The sequence below is a fragment of the Nycticebus coucang genome, chromosome 5 (genome assembly GCF_027406575.1).
Source record: "Nycticebus coucang isolate mNycCou1 chromosome 5, mNycCou1.pri, whole genome shotgun sequence".
NCBI lineage: Eukaryota > Metazoa > Chordata > Mammalia > Primates > Lorisidae > Nycticebus > Nycticebus coucang.
The window spans coordinates 112,493,087-112,518,569 of NC_069784.1; the positions used below are offsets into that span (position 1 = coordinate 112,493,087).

The 25,483-nt window shown below is 36.2% G+C and overlaps 1 protein-coding gene across 8 annotated transcripts in view; it reads right to left on the reverse strand.

The window, feature by feature from the left end:
* Window positions 1-21,115, reverse strand: part of AHI1 (Abelson helper integration site 1) — a 233,237-nt gene extending 212,122 nt beyond the window's left edge. For 7 of the 8 annotated variants that reach the window (XR_008380181.1, XR_008380180.1, XM_053591645.1 and 4 more), the window contains exons 1-3: window positions 19,301-19,442; window positions 16,118-16,181; window positions 14,559-14,683 (exon numbers count right to left, since the gene is read on the reverse strand). Coding sequence is in view for 6 of the 8 variants with exons in the window: in XM_053591645.1 (XP_053447620.1) it covers window positions 14,559-14,683; window positions 16,118-16,127 (135 nt within the window). In the remaining 2 variants the exon portion in view is untranslated. Of the gene's footprint in view, window positions 1-14,558; window positions 14,684-16,117; window positions 16,182-19,300; window positions 19,443-19,936 lie in introns of those variants that run through there. The other variant, XM_053591642.1, reaches the window with a different exon arrangement.
* Window positions 21,116-25,483: the final 4,368 nt, after the last annotated feature.

The following is a 25,483-nucleotide window of genomic DNA, read 5'->3' on the forward strand; positions in this document are numbered from 1 at the left end:
AAATGGGAGCAGAGGAGGTCAAACTCTCCCTCTTTGCTGACGACATGATCTTATACTTAGAGAACCCCAAAGACTCAACCACAAGACTCCTAGAAGTCATCAAAAAATACAGTAATGTTTCAGGATATAAAATCAATGTCCACAAGTCAGTAGCCTTTGTGTACACCAATAACAGTCAAGATGAGAAGCTAATTAAGGACATAACTCCCTTCACCATAGTTTCAAAGAAAATGAAATACCTAGAAATATACCTAACGAAGGAGGTGAAGGACCTCTATAAAGAAAACTATGAAATCCTCAGAAAGGAAATAGCAGAGGATATTAACAAATGCAAGAACATACCATGCTCATGGATGGGAAGAATCAACATTGTTAAAATGTCTATACTTCCCAAAGCAATCTACCTATTCAATGCCATTCCTATCAAAATACCAACATCGTACTTTCAAGATTTGGAAAAAATGATTCTGCATTTTGTATGGAACCGGAAAAAACCCCATATAGCTAAGGCAGTTCTCTGTAACAAAAATAAAGCTGGGGGCATCAGCATACCAGATTTTAGTCTGTACTACAAAGCCATAGTGCTCAAGACAGCATGGTACTGGCACAAAAACAGAGACATAGACACTTGGAATCGAATTGAAAACCAAGAAATGAAACTAACATTTTACAACCACCTAATCTATGATAAACCAAACAAGAACATACCTTGGGGGAATGACTCCCTATTCAATAAATGGTGTTGGGAGAACTGGATGTCTACATGTAAAAGACTGAAACTGGACCCACACCTTTCCCCACTCACAAAAATTGATTCAAGATGGATAAAGGACTTAAATTTAAGGCGTGAAACAATAAAAATCCTTCAAGAAAGCATAGGAAAAACACTGGAAGATATTGGCCTGGGGAAAGACTTCATGAAGAAGACTGCCATGGCAATTGCAACAACAACAAAAATAAATAAATGGGACTTCATTAAACTGAAAAGCTTCTGTACAGCTAAGGAGACAATAACCAAAGCAAAGAGACAACCTACACAATGGGAAAGGATATTTGCATATTTTCAATCAGACAAAAGCTTGATAACTAGGATCTATAGAGAACTCAAATTAATCCACATGAAAAAAGCCAACAATCCCTTATATCAATGGGCAAGAGACATGAATAGAACTTTCTCTAAAGACGACAAGACGAATGGCTAACAAACACATGAAAAAATGTTCATCATCTCTATATATTAGAGAAATGCAAATCAAAACAACCCTGAGATATCATCTAACCCCAGTGAGAATGGCCCACATCACAAAATCTCAAAACTGCAGATGCTGGCGTGGATGTGGAGAGAAGGGAACACTTTTACACTGCTGGTGGGACTGCAAACTAGTACAACCTTTCTGGAAGGAAGTATAGAGAAACCTCAAAGCACTCAAGCTAGACCTCCCACATGATCCTGCAATCCCATTACTGGGCATCTACCCAGAAGGAAAGAAATCCTTTTACCATAAGGGCACTTGTACTAGACTGTTTGTTGCAGCTCAATTTACAATCGCCAAAATGTGGAAACAGCCTAAATGCCCACCAACCCAGGAATGGATTAACAAGCTGTGGTGTATGTATACCATGGAATACTATTCAGCCATTAAAAAAAATGGAGACTTTACATCCTTCGTATTAACATGGATGGACGTGGAAGACATTATTCTTAGTAAAGCATCACAAGAATGGAGAAGCATGAATCCTATGTACTCAATTTTGATATGAGGACAATTAATGACAATTATGGTTATGGGAGGGAAACAGAAAGAGGGAGGGAAGGAGGTGGATGGGGCCTTGGTGTGTGTTACACTTTATGGGGGCAAGACATGATTGCAAGAGGGACTTTACCTAACAATTGCAATCAGTGTAACCTGGCTTATTGTACCCTCAATGAATCCCCAACAATAAAAAAAAAAAAAAAAATGCATGAAAATGAAATCCTGAGCAAGGTAATCAGATGAGGCTGTTTTTAATTTCTTTTACTATTGAAGGTAATCAGATGAGGCAATTTTAATTTACTACTCTGTTCCTTTGATGTGTTAGCCATTGTACTAATAACATTGATTTTATATGACTATATATTTGTTATTCCTTTGTCCTTTTCTGTTATTTTTTTTTTTCCCTAAATGCTACAGTAGTTTCCAGAGTATCTTTGGTAATGTCCTTACATTTCACACCATTATACTGATATTGTCATTTCTGTGGTTTTGATTTCCTCCTTCCAGCAGCTTTATGAAATAAATTTCATAGTTTATAAATTCTAAACTTTTGTTATTAATTTCTAGTTTTGTTGTACTACAGTAAAAAAAGTCTCCTTTGTAAAATGTAGTGGTTTCATGTATTAAATTATGATTGGATTTTGAAATGTCCCAAATACATTTGCTCAATTTCCTATTTTATTAAGTCTTTGCCAATTTTTTGCTTCTTTACATTAGTCAGGGTTTTTTTTGTTTGTTTTCATTTTTTTGGCTTTAGTTTGTCTGCTTTTAAAATTAACTTTATTGAGATATAACTTACATACAATAAAATTCACCAATTTTAAGTGTGTACTTACAAGAATTTTGGCAGATGTATGCAGTCATGTGACCACCATCCATAATCATGATGAAATATTTCAATCACCCCATACCCTTTTCCAAAGCCAACCCCTTCCCCTTTGTGCCCTGGCCCCACTAAACCACCAATATGCTTTCTATCGCTATAGTTTTGCCTTCTCTAGAATTTCATACAAATGAAATCATAGCAAATACAGCCTTTCGTGTTCTGTTTCCTGCACTCAACATAAAGCTTCTGGGATTCATCCGTGTTGTTGCATTTATACTAATTTATTCCTCTTTTTCTGAACAGCATTCCATCATACAGATTATATGCCACATTCTATTTCTTCACACAACAATTACTTGACATTTGAATTATTTCTAGTTTTGTGTTATATTTTCATTTCTCTTGGGTAAACACAAGTGGACTTGCTGTGCTATATAAGAAAATATTTAATTTCTTTTTTTTTTTTTTTTGTAGAGACAGAGTCTCACTGTACCGCCCTCGGTAGAGTGCCGTGGCGTCACACGGCTCACAGCAACCTCTAACTCTTGGGCTTACGCGATTCTCTTGCCTCAGCCTCCCGAGCAGCTGGGACTACAGGCGCCCGCCAAAACGCCCGGCTATTTTTTTGTTGCAGTTTGGCCGGGGCTGGGTTTGAACCCGCCACCCTTGGCATATGGGGCCGGCGCCCTACTCACTGAGCCACAGGCGCCGCCCAATATTTAATTTCTTAACTGCCAAATAGCTTCCCAAAGTTTCTATCAGCAATGTGTGAGTCTTCCAGTTACTTGACATCCTTGTCGTACTTAATACCTATACTGTCAATTCTTGTTTTTCAGCTCTTGTAATAGTAATGTAATGTTATTCATTATAGTTTTATTCTTGATGATGTTTTTATTGTTGGGGATTCATTGAGGGTGCAAAGAACCATGATTGCACTTGTTAGGTAAAGTCCCTCTTCTAATTGTGTCCTGCCGTCAAGAGGTGTGCCACACACCATGACTCCCCCACTTCCTTCCCTCCTTCCCTCTCTCAGTTCCCCTATTCCCTGACCGCCTACCATGTACTAGGTCATCAATTGTCCTCATATCTGAATTGAGTACATTGGATCCTTGCTTCTCCATTTTTGTGATGATTTACAAAGAAGAATGCATCCATCCAGGTTAATACAAAAGATGTAGTCTCCATCTTTTTGGTGGTTGAATAGTATTCCATGGTATACATATACCACAGCTTGTTAATCCATCCCTGGGTTGGTGGTCATTTAGGTTGTTTTGCAATTGTACATTGAGCTGCAATAAACAGGCTGGTGCAGATGTCCTTATGATAAAATGATTTTTTTTTTCTTCTGAGTAGATGACCAGTGATGGGATTGCAGGATCAAATGGGAGGTCTAGTTTGAGCTCTTTGAGGTTCTCTATACTTCCTTCCAAAAAAGGTTGAATTAGTTTGCAGTCCCACCAGCAGTGTAAAAGTGTTCCCTTCTCTTCACATCCAGCATCTACAGCTTTGAGATTTTGTGATGTGGGCCATTCTTACTGGGGGTAGGTGGTATTTCAGGGAGGTTTTAATTTGCATTTCTCTGATAATTAGGGACAATGAGTATTTTTCATGTTTGTTAGCCATTTGTCTGTCTTCTTTTTTTTTTTTTTTAGAGACAGAGTTTCACTTTAGGGCCCTTGGTAGAGTGCCATGGCATCATACAGCTCACAGCAACCTCCAACTCCTGGGCTTAAGCGATTCTCTTGCCTCAGCCTCCCGAGTAGCTGGGACTACAGGCACCTGCCACAACGCCCGGCTATTTTTTGGTTGCAGTTCAGCCAGGGCTGGGTTTGAACCTGCCACCCTCTGTGTATGGAGCCGGCGCCTTACCAACTGAGCCACAGGCGCCGCCCCATTTGTCTGTCTTCTTTAGAGAAGGTTCTATTCATCTCTCTTGCCCATTATATAAGGGATTGCTGGCTCTTTTTACATTTATTGAGTTCTCTGTAGATCCTAGTTAGTAAGGTTTTGTCTTATTCATAATATGCAAACATCTTTTCCCATTCTGAAGGTTGTCTGTTTGCTTTGGTTGTTTCCTAAGGTGTATAGAAGCTTTTCCATTTAATTAAGTCCCATTTTTGTTGTTGTAATTGCATAAAAATTTTCCCTAGGCTAATATCTTCAAGTGTGTTTTCCCCACACTTTCTTCGAGGATTTTCCCCACACTTTCTTCGAGGATTTTATTGTTTCATGCCTTAGATTTAGATCTTTTATCCATCTTGATCAATTTTAGTGAGTGTAGAAAGGTGTGGTTCCAGTTTCAGTCTTTACATGTGGTTATCCAGTTCTCCCAGTACCATTTATTGGGGAATAGGGAATCTTATCCCCAGGATGTTCTTATGTGGTTTATCAAAGATTAGGTGGTTCTAAGATGTTAGTTTCATCTCATGGTTTTCTATTCAGTTCCAGATGTCTGTCTCTATTTTTGTGCTAGTACCATGCTATTTTGATTACTATTGCCTTGTAGTATAATTCAAAATCTGGTAGGTTGATGCCCCCAGCCTTGTTTTTATTCCTAAGAATTGCCTTAGCTATATGGGTTATTTTCTGATTCCCTAACTATTGTTTTAAATTGTATTTCTCTAATTACTACAATGCTGAGAATCTTTACATGTACTTATTTGCCATCCATTATCTCTTTTTTGGTTAAGAGTTCAAATCTTTTGCACATTTTTTATTAATACTAAGTTATTTGCTCTCATATCTCTTGAGTTGTAAGAGTTCTTAATATGTTAATAATAAACAACACATTATCAATTAGTGCTTTAAAAATATTTTCACCCAACCTATAATTTATCTTTCCATTTTCTTAGTAATATTTTTAATTTCATAAAGCCAAATTTATCCCTTTCTTTTATGGTCTATAGTTTTGTATTTTGAGAAATCTTTACCTAATCCAAGCTTACAGAAGTTGTATGTTATGTTTCCTCTGTTTTTTTATACTTTTAACTCTTATATATAGGTCTTTGGTCCACTTCTAGTTTAATTTCCAAACATGATATTATACCAAGTTTATTACACATTATATCATATATGATTATCTTATTGTTCCAGTATGATTTATTGAAAAGATTGTCCTTTCCCTACTCAATTACCTTGGTAACTCTGCCAAGAATCAATTGAGCATATACATTTGAGTTTATTTCTGGACTCTGTTCTACACTACTGATTTATTATATGCCTACCTTTATGGCCATACCAGATTATCTTGATTACGATAGCTTTATATTGAGTTTTGAATCAGACAGTGAAATTGCTTCAACTTTGTTCTTCTTTTTCAAAATTGTTTTGTCTTTTCTAGTTTCATTGTTTATCTAAACCAATTTTATTATTTTCCACTTAAAAAACCTGTAGGCATTTTGATTAGGATTGAATTGAATCAATAGATGAATTATCAGAGTATGAACATTTGATATTATTAATTCTTCCAATCCATGAACACGAATATCTCTTTACGTCTTTATTTTCAGCACTTTGGGGGTTTCAGTGTATAGGTCTTGCAAATTTTTGATAAATTTATCCTTGAATACCATACATTTTGTTGCTATTATAATTTTTAAATTTTTATTTCAAATTATTCATTACAAGTACCAGAATACAGCTGGTTTTTATATGTTGACAGTATATTCTGCTAAACTTACTAATATAGTCTCTGACTTACAATGGTACAACTTAACACTTTTTGACTTTACAATGGTATGAAACACACATTCGGTAGAAATTGTACTTCAAGTACACATACGATCATTGCTTTTCGCTTTTAGTACAGCATAGAAATTGTACTTGAAGTACACATACAATCTTCGCTTTTCACTTTTAGTACAGTACTCTGTACTAAACTACATGAAATATTCAACACTTTATTATATAAAAGTGGCTTTCTGTGCAGTAATTTTGCCCACCTGTAGGCTAATGGAAGTTTCTAAGCACATTTAAGATAGGCTTAAGTGTTTGATAGGCTAGGTGTACTACATGTGTTTTTGACTTATGATACTTTCAACCTGCAATGGGTTTATTAGAATGTAGCCCCCATCATAAATTGAGAAGCATCTATAACTTTAGTAGTACTTTTTGTAGATTTCTTAGGATATGAACTTCAACAATTATGTAATCTGCAAATAAAGGTTGTTTTACTTCTTCCTTTACAATCTTTATGCCTTTAAAAATACTGCACCATTGCATTAGTCAGGGTCTCCAATTCAATTTTGAATGTACACAGTGACATATGCTCAGTCTTAAGGCAAAAATATTGTTTGTCCCATTAAGTCTGATGTTAACTGTAGATCTTTTGGATCCCCTTGATCAGTTTGAGGAAGTTCTATTCTTAGTTTAGGATTCATCAAGAATAGGTGATGAATGTTTCAGCATTTATTGAGTTTATTGTCTTTTCTTTTCATTCAATCTTTTGTCATGATAAATTACATCAAATGTATTTCCTGACAATGTATTCCTGAGACAAACCATACCTGTTCAAGGTATATTATCCTTTTCATAATATTGATTTCCTTGTATTTTGTTGAAGGTGCTTGCATCTATGTTCAAGAGAGATTTTGGTCTATAGTTTTCTTATAATCTCTTTGTCTGGTTTTGTATCAATGTAATGATTACTCACAAAAAGGAGTGGAGAAGTGGGTGGCATCTGTGGCTCAAGGAGTAGGGCCCCGGCCCCATATGCCGAAGGTGGTGGGTTCAAACCCAGCCCGGCCAAAAACTGCAAAAAAAAGGAGTGAAGAAGTACTCCCTCTTATTATATTGCCTGAAAGAGTTACATAGAATTGGTATTATTTCTTCATCAACTGTTTGGCAAAATTCACCTAGTTTTGAGGGAAGGTTTTAAACTACAGATTTTTTTATTTTAAAAGATACATAATATTCAAGTTATCTATTTCTTTTTAAATGTGCTTTGGTAGTTCATGCTCTTATAACTTATGCATTTCATCTAAGCTGCTAAATTTATTGTTACAAAGTTATTCATAATAATCTCTTAATTCTTTTTAAGGTCTGTAGCATGCCCCCTTACATTCCTAAGATTGGTAATTTGTGTCTTCTTTCCTTTATTTCTGACCAGTCTGGCTAAAGGTTATGCAGAAGAGTTAACTCAGTGGGTACAGGTTGCTAGGCCTACTTTTAAGAGCAGTCCTTAGAATGCTGTGCTTGACAAGAGTTTCTGTATGCCTGAACCACAGAGTTTCTTCAACCAGAGTTTATGTTAACGAGGTTAACAAAGTTGATTTATGAACATCTAGTTTTGCTCTGATGGTTCTGGAGTCTGAGTAGCTAACCACTGCACCTCCCCCCACCCCAAAAACCCCCATAAATAACAAGGTTTGAGTGAGCATTCCCTGCTTGGCAATGTTTTGCACATTATTACAAGCTGCTATTGGTAGAATTAAGTGAGTCTTATGCAACCCTAACTAGGAAGGTATGCCTGGAAGCTTGTATGCTCTTGCTGCTGTTTTAAAGGGATCTGTACTTTAATTTACCAATGGATTCCACTGTTTTTGTTTTTTATTTCACTGATTGAAAGTCTTACTATTTCCTCCGCTTATTTGGGGTTTAACTTCTTCATACTTTTTGTTTTTCAAAAGGGAAAGCTTAAAAGAGATGAAGCTAAAAGTGAAAAAAAAAAAAAAAGGGAAAGCTTCATCAATGGATCTGAGACCATTTTAATGTAACTATTTAATGCTATAAATTTCCCTCTAAGTAATGCTTTAGCAGTACTTCACAAATTTTGACATGTTGTAATTTCATTTATAGTTAATTCAAGTATTTTCTAATTTCTCTTGTGAATTTCTTTTAAAAGTTCAGAATATTACAGGGGTACAATCATTATGGTTACATGAATTGATTCTGTACAGCTTTAGTCAAAGTTGTAAGTGTGCCTATCACCCAAACAGTGTGCACTGTATCTGTTAGGTGTGAATTTACCCATCCCCTCCTCCCCTCTCCCATCTGCTTGGTTTCCACTGAGTTTTACTACCATATGTACACATACATATTGATCAATTAGTTCCAATTTAATAATGAGTACATGTGGTGTTTGGTTTTCCATTCTTGTGATATTAAAAAAATGGTCTCCAGTCAAATCCCACCTGTTATAAAAGTATTAGTAACAGGTTTTTCTTTTATGGCTGAGTACCACTCCCTAGTATACATATACCACATTTTATTAATATACTCACGTATGGATGGGCACTTGTGTTGATTCCACATCTCTGTAACTGTGAACTGTGTTGCAATAAAAATTCAAGTGAAAAGTGTCTTTTTGGGTAAATACCTAATAGTGTAATGCTGGATCAAATGGTAGTTCTATTTTTAGTTCTTTGATATAGCTCCATACTATTTTTCACAGAGGTTATACAAGTTTGCCATCCCACAAATACTGTGTAAGTATTCCTTTCTGCATCCACGCCAGCATCTGTTCTTTTGGAACTTTCTGATCAATGCCATTCTCACTGGAGTTAGGTGATATCTCATTGTGGTTTCGATTTGTATGTCCCTAATAGTTAGAGATGTTGGGCATTTTTTCATATGCTTTTTGGCCATAAGTCTATCTTCTGAAAAGTTTCTGTTAATGTGTTTTGCCTGCCTTTTTTATGGGGTTGACTTTTTCTTCTTTAATATACTGATTATTTAGGGTCTTACTTAATTCCCAAATATTTTGAGATATTGTGGATATCTTTTGGTTAATTATTTCTAGCTTAATTCTACTATGGTCTAACATATGCTTTGTGTTACTTAAATTTTTAATTTATAGTTATACGTATTTAATATTTATATTTTAAACTAAAGCTATTTAGACTTGTTTTATTACCAAGAATTACGTCTGTCTTGGTGAATATATTGTGTACAGTAGAAAACAAGGAGTATTCTGTTTTTTCTGGCTACATTCTGGCTACAATGTTCTGTAAAACTCAAGTTAAATTTGTTGATAATGTTACTGAAGTTTTCTATATTTTAATTAATTTTTGTCTGTTTCTCAATTTCTAGGATAGGGTACTGAAGTACCTAACTGTAATTGCTGATTTGTTTATATTTCATTTCATTTTCATCAAAAAGACATCTATATTCAAACATTTAATATAGCCTAATTCACAATTATGATAATATGGAATCAACCCAACACCCGTCAATTCATGAGTGAATCAACAAAATGTGGTATATGTACACCATGGAATACTACTAAGCCGTGAAAAAGGAAGAATCAATGCCTTTTGCAACAATTTGGATGGAACCGGAGATCATTATTCTAATGGTCTTGCTGCTCTGGGCTGGCATCCATGTGTAAGCTCCAGAGAATACCACCCAGGTGGCTTCACTGAATCTCTGCTTTTGTAAATTAATTTTTTTTTTTAAAACCATCGCTAGAAGCATCCCATCTGCTGCTCACAATAAAGGGAGATATGTAGGGGGGAAAAAATGAAAGAACGAACACTACATGTACTCTTAAAGTGGAACTAACAGATCAGTACACATGTGCATAGAGGGAAATAAAACACAATGAAAGTCAAGCAGGGGGAAGGAAATGGAGGTGGCACCTAACAGGTACAATGAACATTATCTGGGTGATCGGCACACTTATAACCCTGACTCAGCATTACAAAAGTGACCCATACAACCAAAAACATTTGTACCCCTGTAATACTTTAAAATTAATAAAAGAAGTTTGATTTGGTCTTTATTTTAATATGTCCTCTCTTTTACATCTTTTTATATGTCTGATTTCTCTCCTTGAATGTTTCATGCTTTATTTTATTTACCAAAACTTTAAGAATATTAAATAATTAACAATGAAAAGAGATCTTCTGTTATAGGTCCTGATTTTAAAGGAAGAACCTGTAGGTTAAGTATATACAGGTCATACATGGGTGACCCTCCCTTCTCAAAAATATCCCTACATAAGTATGCATAATTTTTACATACATGAACAAATGTTTTTTAAAAAAAACATTACTTTCCTATTCCTAATTAAAATATGATGACATTTTTGTTAATTTTATATGATATGATTTTATTCAGTTTATTTGTACTAACTTAATCATACTGATATCCAATTATTAAGCTGTAATTAAGTTCTTGGGGTGAAAACTTTAGCTGAGATGGATGGAGTATCTTTTAACATGTTTAATTTCAATTTGTTTATATTTGTATTTATAGTTTTTTCCTTTTAATTACATTCAAAATGAGACAGCAGTTTTTTAGAACCCTCAGTGTCTACTATATTTTTCCACATTTTTCTTTTTAAACTTTGTCATTTTATTATTTGATGTGCAGATTTTGAAAGTAGAATACCTGATATTTTAAACATTAATTTTAGAACCTGCTTTTTAAAATAAGAAGTTTAAACCATTTATATTTATAGTCAAAGCTTAGTTTGCTCCTATTTAAATTTCTTTATTACTTTCTTCCTTTAAAACAATTATTTTTTCTGACTTTTGATGACTCAGAAAGTATAATAATCTATTTTACATACTATATATTACTTACTTTGCCTATTTCAAACTCTAATATAAAATTATAACTTTTGACTATCCCTTGGGGTAAAAATAATAGTTCTATGACTTTTTCCTTTGCAAGGTAGGAAGCTTTGCACAATCTCTGAAAACAATCTGTTTCTGATACCTTACATTATCATATACATATATATGTAAAATATAAATCTTTAGGAATTACTTCTGGCATATATAATTGAGAAAGTTCTACAATATTTAACTAATTTCAAGGCTCATTCAACAGTATTTTTAGGTCATAATTTAAATTTTTTATTGATACATAATAGATAAACATATTTTGAGGGTACATGGGATATTCTGGTATGTGTGTACAATGTATAATGATCAAATCAGAGTAACGGGGATACCCATCACCCCAGTTATCTTTTGTACTGGAAACATTGCAAGTCTCTTCTAGCTATTTTGAAACATACAAGAAGTTATTAACTCTAATTTCCCTACTGTACAATCAAATACTAGAACTTATTCCTTTTATCTAACTGTATTTTTGTATCCTTTAACCAGTTTTTCTTTATCTCGCCTCCCCAGATGATAAATTTTCTGTTCTTAAATTCTTAATTTTGATTCATGTCCAGAAATGGTAGTACATGTTCAACTGATACATCTTCAATAGTTTCTGTTTTTCGGTTTTTTACTTCGGGGAGTCAACATTGGTAATAATTCTCTGTTAACTCCTGTTTGTTTACTGTTGCCCTCAGGAATGACTAACAAGTGCTTAGAATCCTGTGTCATAATTTTTCCCTCATTACTCTATATTTTTCCATTGTCTTTTGGATCTATTGTTTTAGAGAGAAGTCTGAAATACATTAATGTTTTTCTTTTTAGATGTTTACAAAATTTATTTTTCTCTTAAAAACAAAACATTTCTGGTGGCGCCCGTGGCTCAAAGGAGTAGGGCACCAGCCCCATATGCTGGAGGTGGTAGGTTCAAACCCAGCTCCAGCCAAAAACTGCAAAAAAAAAAAAAAAATTCTAGGTATAGCTCCTATCTCACGAATTTTGCCCAGAATGCAAGATGGACTCATCTCTTTCTAGATCTTATTTTTAACCTCAGAAAGATTTCTTCTTCATGCCTGGGTTTCTACTTCAGTAGCATTTCTGGGATACTCGTTTGTAGTCAAATATCATACATCTTCACTATTCTTTCATTTTAGTTTTGGCCTTTTCTTCTCATGGAGAAGTGCCTCAAATTTGTATTCTACATCACTGATGAGATTTTTCCCATGGTGCCAATTCTATTTTAGGCCTGAGATATAGTTTTAAGGAAGAACTAAAGAAAGAACATGGACTTAAAAATTGGAGAGGCTGTGTACTTAAATCCCATTTACCCTATTTTTGACTATATGACATAGGGGCAAACCATTTAACATTTTTATCCATAAAATTTCTCATGTGCAAAATAAGAGTCCAAAGCCCTACATGATTACGATAAGATGAGAATTAGAAATAATATTTGTAAAGTTCTTACTTCAGTGCATGTTACATAATGGGAACATAATAAAATGAACCTATCACTATTGAGAATCTCTTACTGTGGCTTTTTTCCTTGTTTAATTTTATTTCAGATTGCTTTATTTTAAATTTCAACCTGTTCTGTATATCAGATTTCTGGTTTTTGTTTCAAAGAGGTCTTATCTACTCACATTTTATTAAAATAGGAAATATTGAGTTGTGATTAAGAGAGTGGATTCTGCAGTCAGACTGCTAAGTGTTTAAATCCTGGGTCGCTGCTATGTAACTTTTGGCAAATTACTCAATCTCCATGATCTAGATTCCTCATTTACAGATAAAATCTCAAAATTTTGTTTGCATAAGTGAATAAATACATATATATAGTGCTGAGAACAATGCCTGAAAGAAAGTACTCAGGCACCTAGTAAATGAAGGCAGGTATTCATCTTCTACTTCCTAAAGTTAATCATTTCAAAAATATTTTGTTTTTCTCTAAGTCTTCCAGAAATATTCCCCTTCTGTTAAGTTAGAAAATCTCTTCCTAAATATTTTTTCCTAGCATACTTATTTCCAAAAGAAAAGAAGCCTATTCAGGCCTGGTGTTTACCAAGAAAATCTGGGTAAATGTACCTAGCCACTTCATACTTGCGTGCCTCCCAACATCTAAGCTAGACTTTAGGTAAATGGACATATAACCTTTGTTCATACACTGGTTATCCATTTAATCTAGAATCCCTGGCCTAAAATGCATCTTGTTCAGGGCTTACAATCCCAGATCTCTAACAGTGAGAGAAAATATGAGATTCTTTGATCAACTTAGACAATAGAAAGACTCTGCTGACAACTGTTTTCAGGGTTCTATCTGTGCCCAATGTAATCCACTCCAAGGGGAGGGCATATAGCGATATGCAAGGTTCCAAACTCCACATGACACTATTCCCTACCTTATTTGTACTGGTACCAGCAGAAAAAGCAATATTCTATTTAAGGACAGCATTTACTATGGGAGATCTAATCAGTCCAATTCTGCAGTAGTTCTACATTGGCATGCAGTAGAATACTGGTATACTATAAACTCGTATGTGCGGCTGGATTCTGGCCAATGATAGTACTTATTTCTGCCTTGCTTCAAAATACCTATTGTTATGTTGATGGCTGCCAGAGAGATTATTAAAATGAACAAGTCTCATGAAAAAATAAAGAAAGGGATGAAACCTGCTACTAGCAAAATGCAGAATGTATCATAAAACTCCTGCTAAAGAAATACTATTTTTGGTACCATTTACCAGGATACATAAGAACTGAGTTACTTTTTTTGTGTGTGTAAGGACACAAGAGATTATGGTCAAAAGAGTAAAAAATAGAACTGAAGAAGTGAGATAAGTACAGTGAATGTTTCATCAACTGTGGATACTATTTCAGACTCTTTATGATTTACCATGGGAATCAAGTTTAGTTGGTTGCTGGTTTGTTTAGTATTGCTTTAGGTTCTAAATTTTTAATCTCTTCTAGTGTGCTTGCCAAAAATTTTATTATTTTTAAGTACACCTCAAGTGTAAAAGGGTAAATATTGCCTCAAGGCCATTGATTTCTCCTGGTTCTATATAACAAGTCTAAATAAAGACAAGCCATTGAATACCTATGGAGAGATATTTCTTCCTAAGTTCTTCACAATTCTGAGTTAAAATTTTGTATTTTCTTCAAAATTATATATCTTGGCTAATTTTGACTTTACTCATTACCCCTGATAATTCTAACCAGTGTATCTATGTTCTTTGTGAAGGCAGCACACAAGACTGAACTCAATACTTCAAGAGTGATGTTGATTCTAATGTAAACTTTATTTTACCATGTATTATTGACCATGACATATGTTAAATTATTTTTAATTTCTAAAATTCTTTATAATTTCAACATGAAAGCCATATTTTAAGCAAAACACATCGCCAAATTATCAAATGATGAATTACTCACTGAGATGTTTTCTCTAGATTTGACAAGTTTTTTCTTCAGTTTTTTCCTTTCTTGTATTAGGTCATTGTGCATCTTTAGTAGTTCTTCAAAGCGAACTTTGGTTTTTACTTTTGCTTCACTTTCAGCTACAAAAGATAAAGACATGTCATTTTCTAAACAACTCTTTTATAACATATACCTAAATTATTGTTATTTTAAGGAAAATACTTCCATGAGTTCTCTAGTTACATTAGAACCAGTTTCTCCTTAAAATATTTTTTCTTTTGACTGTGGTGATAACACACTCACCTGTATCCCTCTTAGCTTTTAACCACTCCTGATGAAAGACTCCTTTGCTAAGTTAACATTTTACTTCCCATGCACAATAGCATCTACTGCTGTTATGTGTTCTATGGCTTTAGACAAGTTACTTAAATTCATTTTCCTAATCTGTAAAATGACAATAACCCCTTGTCAAAGATATTTTACAAGAAAAATGGCTAACCTGCCTACCCTGCAATCAGCATTCACAAATATTAACAGTTGTTTTCTCCTTTAAAACACAAATCAGATCATGTTATGCCCCTACTAACACCTTGCAAGTTTCCCATTTCACTTAGGATAAAATAAGTCCAAATTCTCTGCAGGGTTCTGCAGTTGCTGACCTATCTTCACAGTTTCAAATCAAGACAAATATCCTTTTAGATTCCAACAATCTAGCCATACTTTCCTTCTTGCAGCTCCACCATCAGAGAAAGCTCCTTCCCCTGTAAAGCTGATTCTACCTAGAGCAAGGATCCCCTAATTCCTCACTTGGTTGATGTTAAGCTGCTTAAATGTTGCCTCTAAAATAGAACAGTTCCTGACAACTTCATCTAAGTTTTCCTTTTTCTCACATAGCAGGCTATTGTTTCTCTTCATAGCACTTAACCCAAATGGAAACTGTACAATTATGTTTTCATCTATATATATATATTGTCCCACTATACTCCAGAATGCATAACTATATCCCTGGCTACTACCATGAGGTCTTGCATGGAGAAGAAACTCAACAAACATGTCTTAAATGAATAAATGCTGACTGAATGAATACTCCAGAGCAAGTGTTGGCAAATTATGGCCTGCGGGCATCTGTGTTAGTAAATGAAGTTTTACTGAAATTAGACATGCCCATTTGGTTAATAATTGTTATGACTACTTTCATGCTTAAGTTGAGAATATGTAGTAGAGACCACGCCTGAAATATTTACTACCTTGACTTTTAAGAAAAGTTTGCCAGTGGCTGCCTGAGAGTAAAACATCTAATGTTGATGATAAAGAATAAGACCTAATCATATGTTGTAATCATTATTTACCTGTTCAGTTGAGTCCCAAACTGCCATCCACTGAAGACATACTAACCTTAATCAACAACATAAAATAGAAAATTGAATATAAAACTAACAAATATCTATCAATGTAGTATTTGGTCAATGGCATCTCTTTATTCATTAATCTGTTAAAGAATCCCTTAAAATAAACCAAACAAAAATATATGTGTAAAATATGAAATTTATACATAAACTTTATAAAAGTCTTACCAGTGGGCATATCTCAGCTTGATGGAGAGCACTGAGAATGTAAAGCATTGACTCAGTCAAGATCCTATTGAAACAAGAGGATTTATTAATAATACAGAATTCTAAAATAAAAATATTCTCTATTCAAGATTATGCCATTGTATGTCTACTACTTCACTGACTTTATTCCAATAAAGCTATATGCCCTTATCTCAATTTTATGCAAATGACTTGGGTATACTTTAATCAATTTAGGGTCCTGAAATCAAGTGAAGCAAACTGGATCATATTTGAATATCTATAGACTTAGGGCGGCGCCTGTGGCTCAGTCGGTAAGGCGCCAGCCCCATATACCGAGGGTGGCGGGTTCAAACCCGGCCCCGGCCAAACTGCAACCAAAAAATAGCCGGGCGTTGTGGCGGGTGCCTGTAGTCCCAGCTACTCGGGAGGCTGAGGCAAGAGAATCGCTTAAGCCCAGGAGTTGGAGGTTGCTGTGAGCTGTGTGAGGCCACGGCACTCTACCGAGGGCCATAAAGTGAGACTCTGTCTCTACAAAAAAAAAAAAAAAAAAAAAAAATTACTATCTGAATATCTATAGACTTAAAATGAAAAATAAAAAAAAATTTTTTCAAGGCAGCAAACATCTAATTTGTTATGTTAATAAACGTTAAGAGTGTTTTAATAAATTAATGAACATTTCAATGTGATTTTAAGAAACCAATTTCCATCTCAGGATTGATTTTCCTATAAGCATACAATATTACATTAATAAAGTATGCTCTGGGTAGCATCCTCACAAATAATTCACATATCTCTGTATCTGCCACTGAAAATTCTGCTACAACAGAGGTTAGCACAAGCATTTGTACCATCTTTCTCAAATAAATATGAGAAAGGTATATAATGTTGTGTCAGAGCTACTCAAAACCATGGAAATTCCTGAATTGCCAATTTTATTTAAAAACAGAGGCATGTGTCTAAAACAAACATATTAATTACCATATTAGGTCACAATATACACAAATTTTTAAGAATAAAACTGAAGACTGGTTCACTTCCAAACACACTCTGTGCTCCAGCCAAGCAAAATTATGTGTAGGCCCTCAAATGTGCCAAACTCTCTTACCTTTGTATCATTTGTATTATTACACACACACCCCTCTCACCAGAAAAATGCTTTCCCTCCTTTGTCATTCTAGCAAACGCCTCACTGATCTTTGACAAACAGTACCCTGGAGGCAGTGAGAGGGAACACTTTCAGCTAAAGGTTAAGTAAGCATTATACTTATTCATGCTCCTGGAGTCCCTTGATCTTCATGCCTCCCTCTACTTCAACCCTGAATTTTCCTAGTAAAACTGCACAACACTGCTAGCTTTTGGAGGGCCAGGCCTATGCTCTCTTTATCTATGTAACCCCATTTTTTAAGGTACCAATAATAGCTTGAGAGTCAAGTAGTCTCAGGCTTGACCTCTCGTTTTGTCACTTACTAGGGTGTGGCCTTGGGCAAGCTACTTAATTATATTAAGCCTGTTTTTTTCTTGCCTCAGAAATCAAAATGGCACCTACTTTATTGTAGAAGGAAAGAAAATAAAAGCAAATTAAGCAGCACATTGAAGATGCTCAATAAAATAACTTTATGTCCCTTATTACTGTATTAAGTAAATAACTATATCATAAATAAAATATATTTAGTTATATGTGTACATTATTAATAGTTACTTGTTAAATAAAGTGTGCATTAGCACAATTGAATAAACGCTACTATTATTATTAATTTTTTTTTTTTTTTTTGCAGTTTCTGGCCGGGGCTGGGTTTGAACCTGCCACCTCCGGCATATGGGGCCGGCGCCCTACTCCTTTGAGCCACAGGCACCGTCCTAAACGCAACTATTATTTAACGGTAACATAACTAATACATTACAGAAATAATCCTCTAAATGTTAACGTATGCTACAGCAAACAATATTATAGAATGACTAACTTTGATTAGTAACATTATCTGCAAAAATTAAGGGCAAACTTAAAACATTCCTGAATCTTATATATACCATACTTTAAAACTTCTCTCTTACAAACCCCTTGACAGGAGCTTCTAAGAGATAATGTGTAGGAAAATTAACCGGATTTCATATCATTTTATCGTTCCCTGATCACCTGATTATTAGCCAAAATGTGACTAAAGATCAAGGGTAGAAAAAGCTAAGGGGGTTGAATATTTCACTCGTTTACCGAATTTTATACTAAGGGAAAAAAGAGACAAACAAAAAATCCTGTATACGTAATTCAATTTATATAAATCAACAAGATTTATAAACAAACAAGATTCTTCGTAAACAAAAAGATTTTAAATTCACAAATATTATTTTTCATAAATAACAAGTTTCCAAACATGGTTTAAAAACGCTTTTGGAATTTGAATTTCTTTCAACTTAAAAAAAAAATTTTCCCAGAGTCCTCAAAACAAGCAATCTTCCTTCTGAAAGCTCAAGCAGTAACAGCATCGTTAATGCAACAGTTGAAAAAAAAAACTTGCTAGCATCTCTTTCTCAAAATAAAGCCATATTTTCACAGTAGATGTTTTCACAGTAATGCTAAAATACAGTGCAACCATTTGATAAGAATTCCCTAATAGTCTACAATTTTTTTTTCAATTTTTAGTCATATCGAAACAACTCCATTGACACTTAAAAATGCTACGCATCCATCACCCCTTCTCAGATGGAATTAACAAAGCTTGTGACAAGTTCAAGGTTCCTTCCTTCTTTTTTTTTTTTTTTTTTGTGTGATTTTTTTTTTTTTTTTTTTGGCCGGGGCTGGGTTTGAAACCGCCACCTCTGGCATATGGGACCGGCGCCCTACTCCTTGAGCCACAGGCGCCGCCCGGTTCCTTCTTTCTAAAAGGAAATTAATACTCAGGTACGCCTGGGATCTAGCAGCTTTTAAACCAGAGTCGGGAATACGAAAGGCAAAGATCAAAGTCTCTGTTAAAGTGCCACGCTCAGTACTCCGGAGACAAGGAGACCAGAGAAGAAAGCGGATTAAGTACCTAGAGGTAGCTCAAAATAGTCTCCCAGCCCACCTGGCAACCGGGCCGTTCAGCAGCGGTGCACTGCGGCCCCTGAGCTGACTGGAGTAGACCCCGCACTGCTGCCCCTCGAGAGGGCCGAGACAGGCCGAGCGCCCCGGCCCTACAAAGTACTCACAAAGAGGGGTGCGCAGAGGTGTCTGTCGCGCCCCAGCAGACAGCCGGCGCGGTACCAATCGGCGCCCTGCGCCAAACAGGACGTACTGGGAATCCGGCAACAGCTCAGCCAGCCCATCCGCCCCCGACCCTGGCTCTGAAGCGCGCCGGGTACCGCAGTGCGGTCAGTGCGCCGCCCGCTGACGTCACGCCTGCCTACGCTACCGTTCCCCTGACGACTGAGGCGCCGGTTCTTAACCTCCACCCGGCCCCCGCGCGGCGCGCGCCTCCACCTCGGAGCTGCCGTAGTGCGCTCCCTCCAAGGGCTCCCGCCTCCACGACTCTGGAAGGCGGAAAGAATCGACACGCCTCTGCCCCGAGCGTGAGGGAAGCGCGAGTGCGCGGGTGCCCGTCTGAGCCTGCGTTCTTCCCCGCGCTCGTACCCCAGAATGGGCTGTCGCCTGAGAACGAGCAGGCAGTGCTCGGGAGGAACTGAGGGGCGAAGCGAGGCGGGGAGGCTGCGGTGGAACCGCCAAGAATATGAAAATGAATGAGGCAAAGGAACAGATTTGTCGCGCGTCCACAAAGTAAAACTTGGCGTGAGGTGTGGAGATTGAAGAGACAATACAGACAAAAATCTTAGGAAAAAATTACTCACAGTTCGTCTAGAGCTGAGTGTTCAACTATGTGTTGAAACAAAACAAAGGTAAAACGTCATCTTTTTCTACACCTAATGCCCCCTTCCACGTTTGTAATTCTGCCACAGGCGCCATCTTCAACTCTGAGTCCCCAGGGACTAGGAAATACCAGAGGCGCTACTCCCAGACTATTGAGGCGGAGGCCATTTTCGCAGTTGGAGCCGCGCGAAGCCTATTGCTTCTCGTGTGCAGTGAAGGTGATGTGTGGAGGCTGGCGTTTCCCTTCTCAATGGCATCTCAGCGCCTTGCAAAGCGTGTCTCAGGTTTCTCCAAATCCTGTGAGAAGGCAATGAGAATGATCACTAATCCAGCGGGTGCCAAGTGGAGTTCACTTCCAGTCTAAACCTCCCCTTCTGGATTTCTGTCAGCCACCACCATCCTCAGAGAGTGTTAGTAGGGTGCATGTCAGGGGTGTCCAGCCTTTTGGGTTCCCTGGAAGTAGAATTGTCTTATACACATTAAGGAAAGCTGATGGGCAAGAAAACGGTGTGCATAATTTTCGTGACATTGCCACCACAGGATAGGCAAAAATATTCTCACATAACAATTCTAGTTTTGCAGCTAAGGTTCAGAGAGTCTTAAAATTGTTGAGCAGATCCCAAGTTTGTGATCACTAATATAGAAAATGTACATATCTAAATAATAAAAGTCTTTGGTGGCTTTTTTTGATTTTTTTTTTTTTTGACACAGACTCTGACTATGTCACCCTCAGTAGAGTACTGTAGAGTCATAGCTCACAGCAACCTTAAACTCTTCGGCTTAAACGATTCTCTTGCCTCAGCTTCCAGAGTAGCTGGGACTGCAAGATGCCCACCGCAACTCTTTGCTACTTTTTGGTTGTAGTTGTCATTGTTTGGCTGGCCCAGGCCTGGTTCAAACCCGCCAGCCCTCGTGTATGTGGCTGGTGCCATAGCCACTGAGCTACAGGCGCCCCAAGCCTTTTGTTGATATTTTTGATTATAAAAGTAAAAGAATAGTGGGCATCATAAAACTAGTGGTATTTGAGTGATATTTGACTTTGTATTTGAGAAACTAATACTTGATTCATGGAAGTAGTAACAATTCTCAGTGAGTTCTCTAGGTGTTCATTAGATATTTGGTTGTAATTTTTTGTGTGCTTCTTTCCTGAAAATACTTACTTGCAAATGTAGGTGCTGCCAAAATTGATGACTTGACTGAGGCATCATTGTGAAGTGAGGGATATTTGCCTCTGGGGAAATAGGACCTATAAAAGTCAATAAAGAGACGAGAAATTTTCCTTTTACTTGAATGTCAGATTGTAGCTGTATGCATTTCATTTGAAAATTGGCAATTAACATTTATGTCAACTGCGAATGGAGTCACAAATGCACCAAAATATTTATTATTTTCCCAAAAATCTTGAAATCTGTTTTCAAATTCTAAAATCAATCTGCCCATCACTCTGGGAGACCAAGGCAGGAGGATTGCTTGAGCTCAGGAGTTTGAGGCCAGACCTGATCTGTACTAAAAATAGAAAAATGAAAGCAAGAGGATGGGTTGAGCCTAAGAGCTTGCCTGTGACTGTGAACTGTGATTCAACGCACTCTACCCAGAGTGATGGAGAGAGACTGTCTGAAAAAAATTTTTTTTAATTAACAAAAAGCAAGGCTGCATAATTTTTTATTGTTCACAGGACTGTTTAGCCAACACATCGAAATGAGTAAAATTCTTTGCCTTCATTTGAGGTTGCCATATTTTAGTTTCATTTGGAATGCTGTTACAGTTTGAAACATATTAATAAGTTGGTTTTCACCTTGAAGATCCATGTTTAACTCATTTAAATGAGCAGTTAAATCCACTAAAAATGCTAAATTTGTCAGTTACTTTTCATCCTCAAATTCTGGCTCAAATTTGGTTTTTTACCATAAATTACTTGATAACATGTTGCAAATCATAAAATCTTTTAACCATTTGGCCTCTACTTAGCCATCATATTTCTTTTTTCCAAAATGTAAATCATGTTGCCATAGTCAGCATCAGTACTTTTAAGGAATTAATGGAACTGGGGATGATTTGATTTTTTGGCCCTTCTAAGCTTTTGCACATAAACTTTCTTGAAGTAGTACTCAATGATACTTTGTTAAAGGTGAGTCTTGGGAGGCAATTGCATCATCCTCTATTAATTTTACAAGTCTTTTTCTTTTAGTTACTATTGTTGGTGCACTGTCAATATACCAGATATGTTGACTATGGACAAAGAAAATTGCTTTAACGTATTATTTACTACTTTGTATAGATCTCTTGATTTAGTTGTTTCTTCATGGCACTGAAGAATCCATTTCTTCAGTGACATATTTGTCATCACTACCTCTACGTGTCATTACTACCTTTGATGATATCAGTGTTGTCATCTATCACCAAAGCATAAAATTTTAAATTATCAGCTTTACTCTCCAGTCTTCTTTCGATAGATTTTCTAATTTCTGAAGTTCGCCTGGCTAGTCTGGTGAGATAAACTGATTTAGACATATCCCACTCTTTTTAAGGGGAAATTGTATCTGCCATGCTTTCCATACATGGCTTAATAAACTCACCATCAGTAATGGTTTTGATTTTTTTGCTATTAAATATGCTACCACATACTAGCTTTTTACAATGGAATCTGACTGAGTTGTAACTTTTAAAATTGTTTTTTTTTTTTTGCTTTTTGTTGAGAAGACAGACTCTTTTCAGTTCTGCTACTTTGTCCTAAAGACAGTCCTTCATAGGCTTCAAATTTGGCGTGTTTTTACATATGATGCCTTTTAGGATTATAGTCTTTGAAAACTTGCACAAGAGCGGCGCCTGTGGCTCAAGGAGTAGGGCGCTGGTCCCATGTGCCGGAGGTGGCGAGTTCAAACCCAGCCCTGGCCAAAAAAAAAAAAAAAAAACCTTGCACAAATCCCTACAAATTACGTAGAATGCCTTACTATTTGCCTCAAGAAAAAAGTAGTCATCTGTCCATTTGTCAATGAATAATCTTCCTTCATCTGTAATTTTCCTTTTTCCAGGTTATGTTCTTTTGAGACATTGCAGAAGCCATGCTGGGATTAAGAAAAATGAACAGGGACTGTATTTAATTTTATTATGAAAATTAATTGATAGAAAATAGAAAGTAAGGTTTGGGTCCTTCCATATCATGGCTGTCCACACAGGATGAGGCCGATTGTCAAGGATGGTGGGTGATGTGTGAGGTGCTGCTGAAGTCAAATGTTTACCTAACTTCTAAATAACATTAAACGGCTAATGTTGCAAGAGTAAGTCGAAATATTATTGATAATCACTGCCTTGCTAAGTCACCACGAGTACATGTAACACCTGATGGTGTCAATTCAACTCTCTGTGCTTGGAAGATAACACACTGGAAGCCACCCATCATCATAAAAAAGAAGCCATGTAATTGTACAGTGAGAGCATATGCATGTTTATTTTACATGGCATTGGGATACTACATTGTTCTTTACAAGGTTCATGCTCAAGAATCACACAATTGAGTTCCACCAAAAAATTATCAAAAAAAATCTCATGATGTTTTAAATAAGTTTACAATTTTCTGTTGGCTACATTCATAGCCATCCTCAGCCACATGTGGCTTATGGTATGGGAGTCAGACCCCCCTGAATTATAGCATATCCTACATGCATCTTATACTAAAGCATATCCATTTCCCTTTTTAACTTCCCCAGATGGCCCCTTTACCATCCCTAACTTCAATTTTGACTCCTAATTCTATTCTCCACATTGCTACCAGAATGACCTCACTTAAACTGCACACTTGATAATTCCTTTCTCTTGGTGAAAATTCTTCAGGAAATCTGTAAGAGAAACTCTAATTACTTTGCCTAGGACACAAGATGCTCCAGCTCCCTGACTAGTTTCATCTCTCATTACCTTCTTGTTTTAGTTTTATGCAATATTGAATTATGTGGATCATTCAAAACAATCCATCCCCTCAGTCCTTGCTCATATTATCCCTGCTTCCTGAAAATTCCTCCTGGTACACTCCTATTTCTGTATGTTTCAATCCAAGTGTTGTCTATCCTTTGAATCTTAAGCAGGTTAACTTGACTCCTTAAAATGCTTCTGCTATACACTCTTAGACTTTGGAAACTCATTTTATGAATTACATTTTTATTTGCATTTATTTTCTCTATCTTCAGCATACCACTGTATCTATGAAATCATTGGCACTTCATGAACATTTTTTTTAACAAATACTGAATGACATATATCAAGCTCTTTCTAGGAGCTATGCATTATAGGTATTTTATGTACTTTTCATCTGTCCTCAGCTGCCATTTAAGTACTGACATTTACAGAAAAATACTCCCTGCTCATTCATAGCTGGGTATTATTTTCAGAACACATTCCCCATGCTGGCTGATATGTATCATCTCTTACCTCAACTTTTACAATAGCTTGCAGGGGTACAGTGGGGGATCAGGGAATAGTTGATAACAGAATTGACATTTAAGTGAAGACCTAAATAATACGTAGAGTTGTCCAGGTTGGAAAGGGTTTGTGAGGTAGAGGAAGGTGAAGTATAGTGTTCACTAAAACTAAGTATGCCCTAATTCAGGAATTGAAGTAAGTTCAACATGGCTGACTAAAAGCTAGATAATGAGGTTAGGGGCTTTGGGAGGAAATAAGACGAGAGAGAGAAGCAAGGTGTAAAGAGATCCAGGCACTATTGTGCAATCAATGGGATACCAGGAGATGGTTTTAAACATGAAGTGAAATTGTCAAATTTTAATTTCACAAGGTAACTCTGACTGCAGTATGGAGAATAGAGTGAGGAGAAGAAAGCAAATCTAGATTCAGGGAATACCACTTAAGATGCTGTTGCTGTAGGCCATGTAAGAGATGAAGGTGTATAGGCAAGACTAGGAACAGTCAAAATGAAGATGAACGGACCAATTCAAGAAATTTTTAAGAGGCAGAAATGTCACGACTTAGCAATTGATTGTATAGAGAAATGAGTGATAAGGAATCAAAAATTATGCCAGCTCCTTCCCTTTCCCCTTCCCCTTACCAAGTGAGGTGGTGTAAAATATTTAAAGAGGCTTATTTTGAGCCAATATGAGTGACTGTGACCTCGGACACCTTATTTAGTGTTCCTGAGGCAATTAGAATGCAACTTTGTTTTATATATTTCAGACAGGCAGGTGTTACCAACAAAGACATAAATTAATACATTAGTTCAGGCCGAAAAGGTAGGATATCCTGAAGTAGACCTTATAAATCATAGGTGCACTTAGAGGTTCATTCTAAAAACTTAAAGTTAGCATCAAGGAATGTTTAAGTTAAGATAAGCAAGTTTGCTGATTACAGAATAAGCCACAGTATAGTTAAAGTGACCTGATAAGCAAAATTGATGGTCTGAAGACATGACTTAACCCTTGCCTGGACGTTGGTCTTATTTATAATTTGGTATCTTATTGCCACAAAGAGTGTTCTGTCAATCTTAATTACCTCTATTTTAAAAACAATGCTGATTATTTGTATCT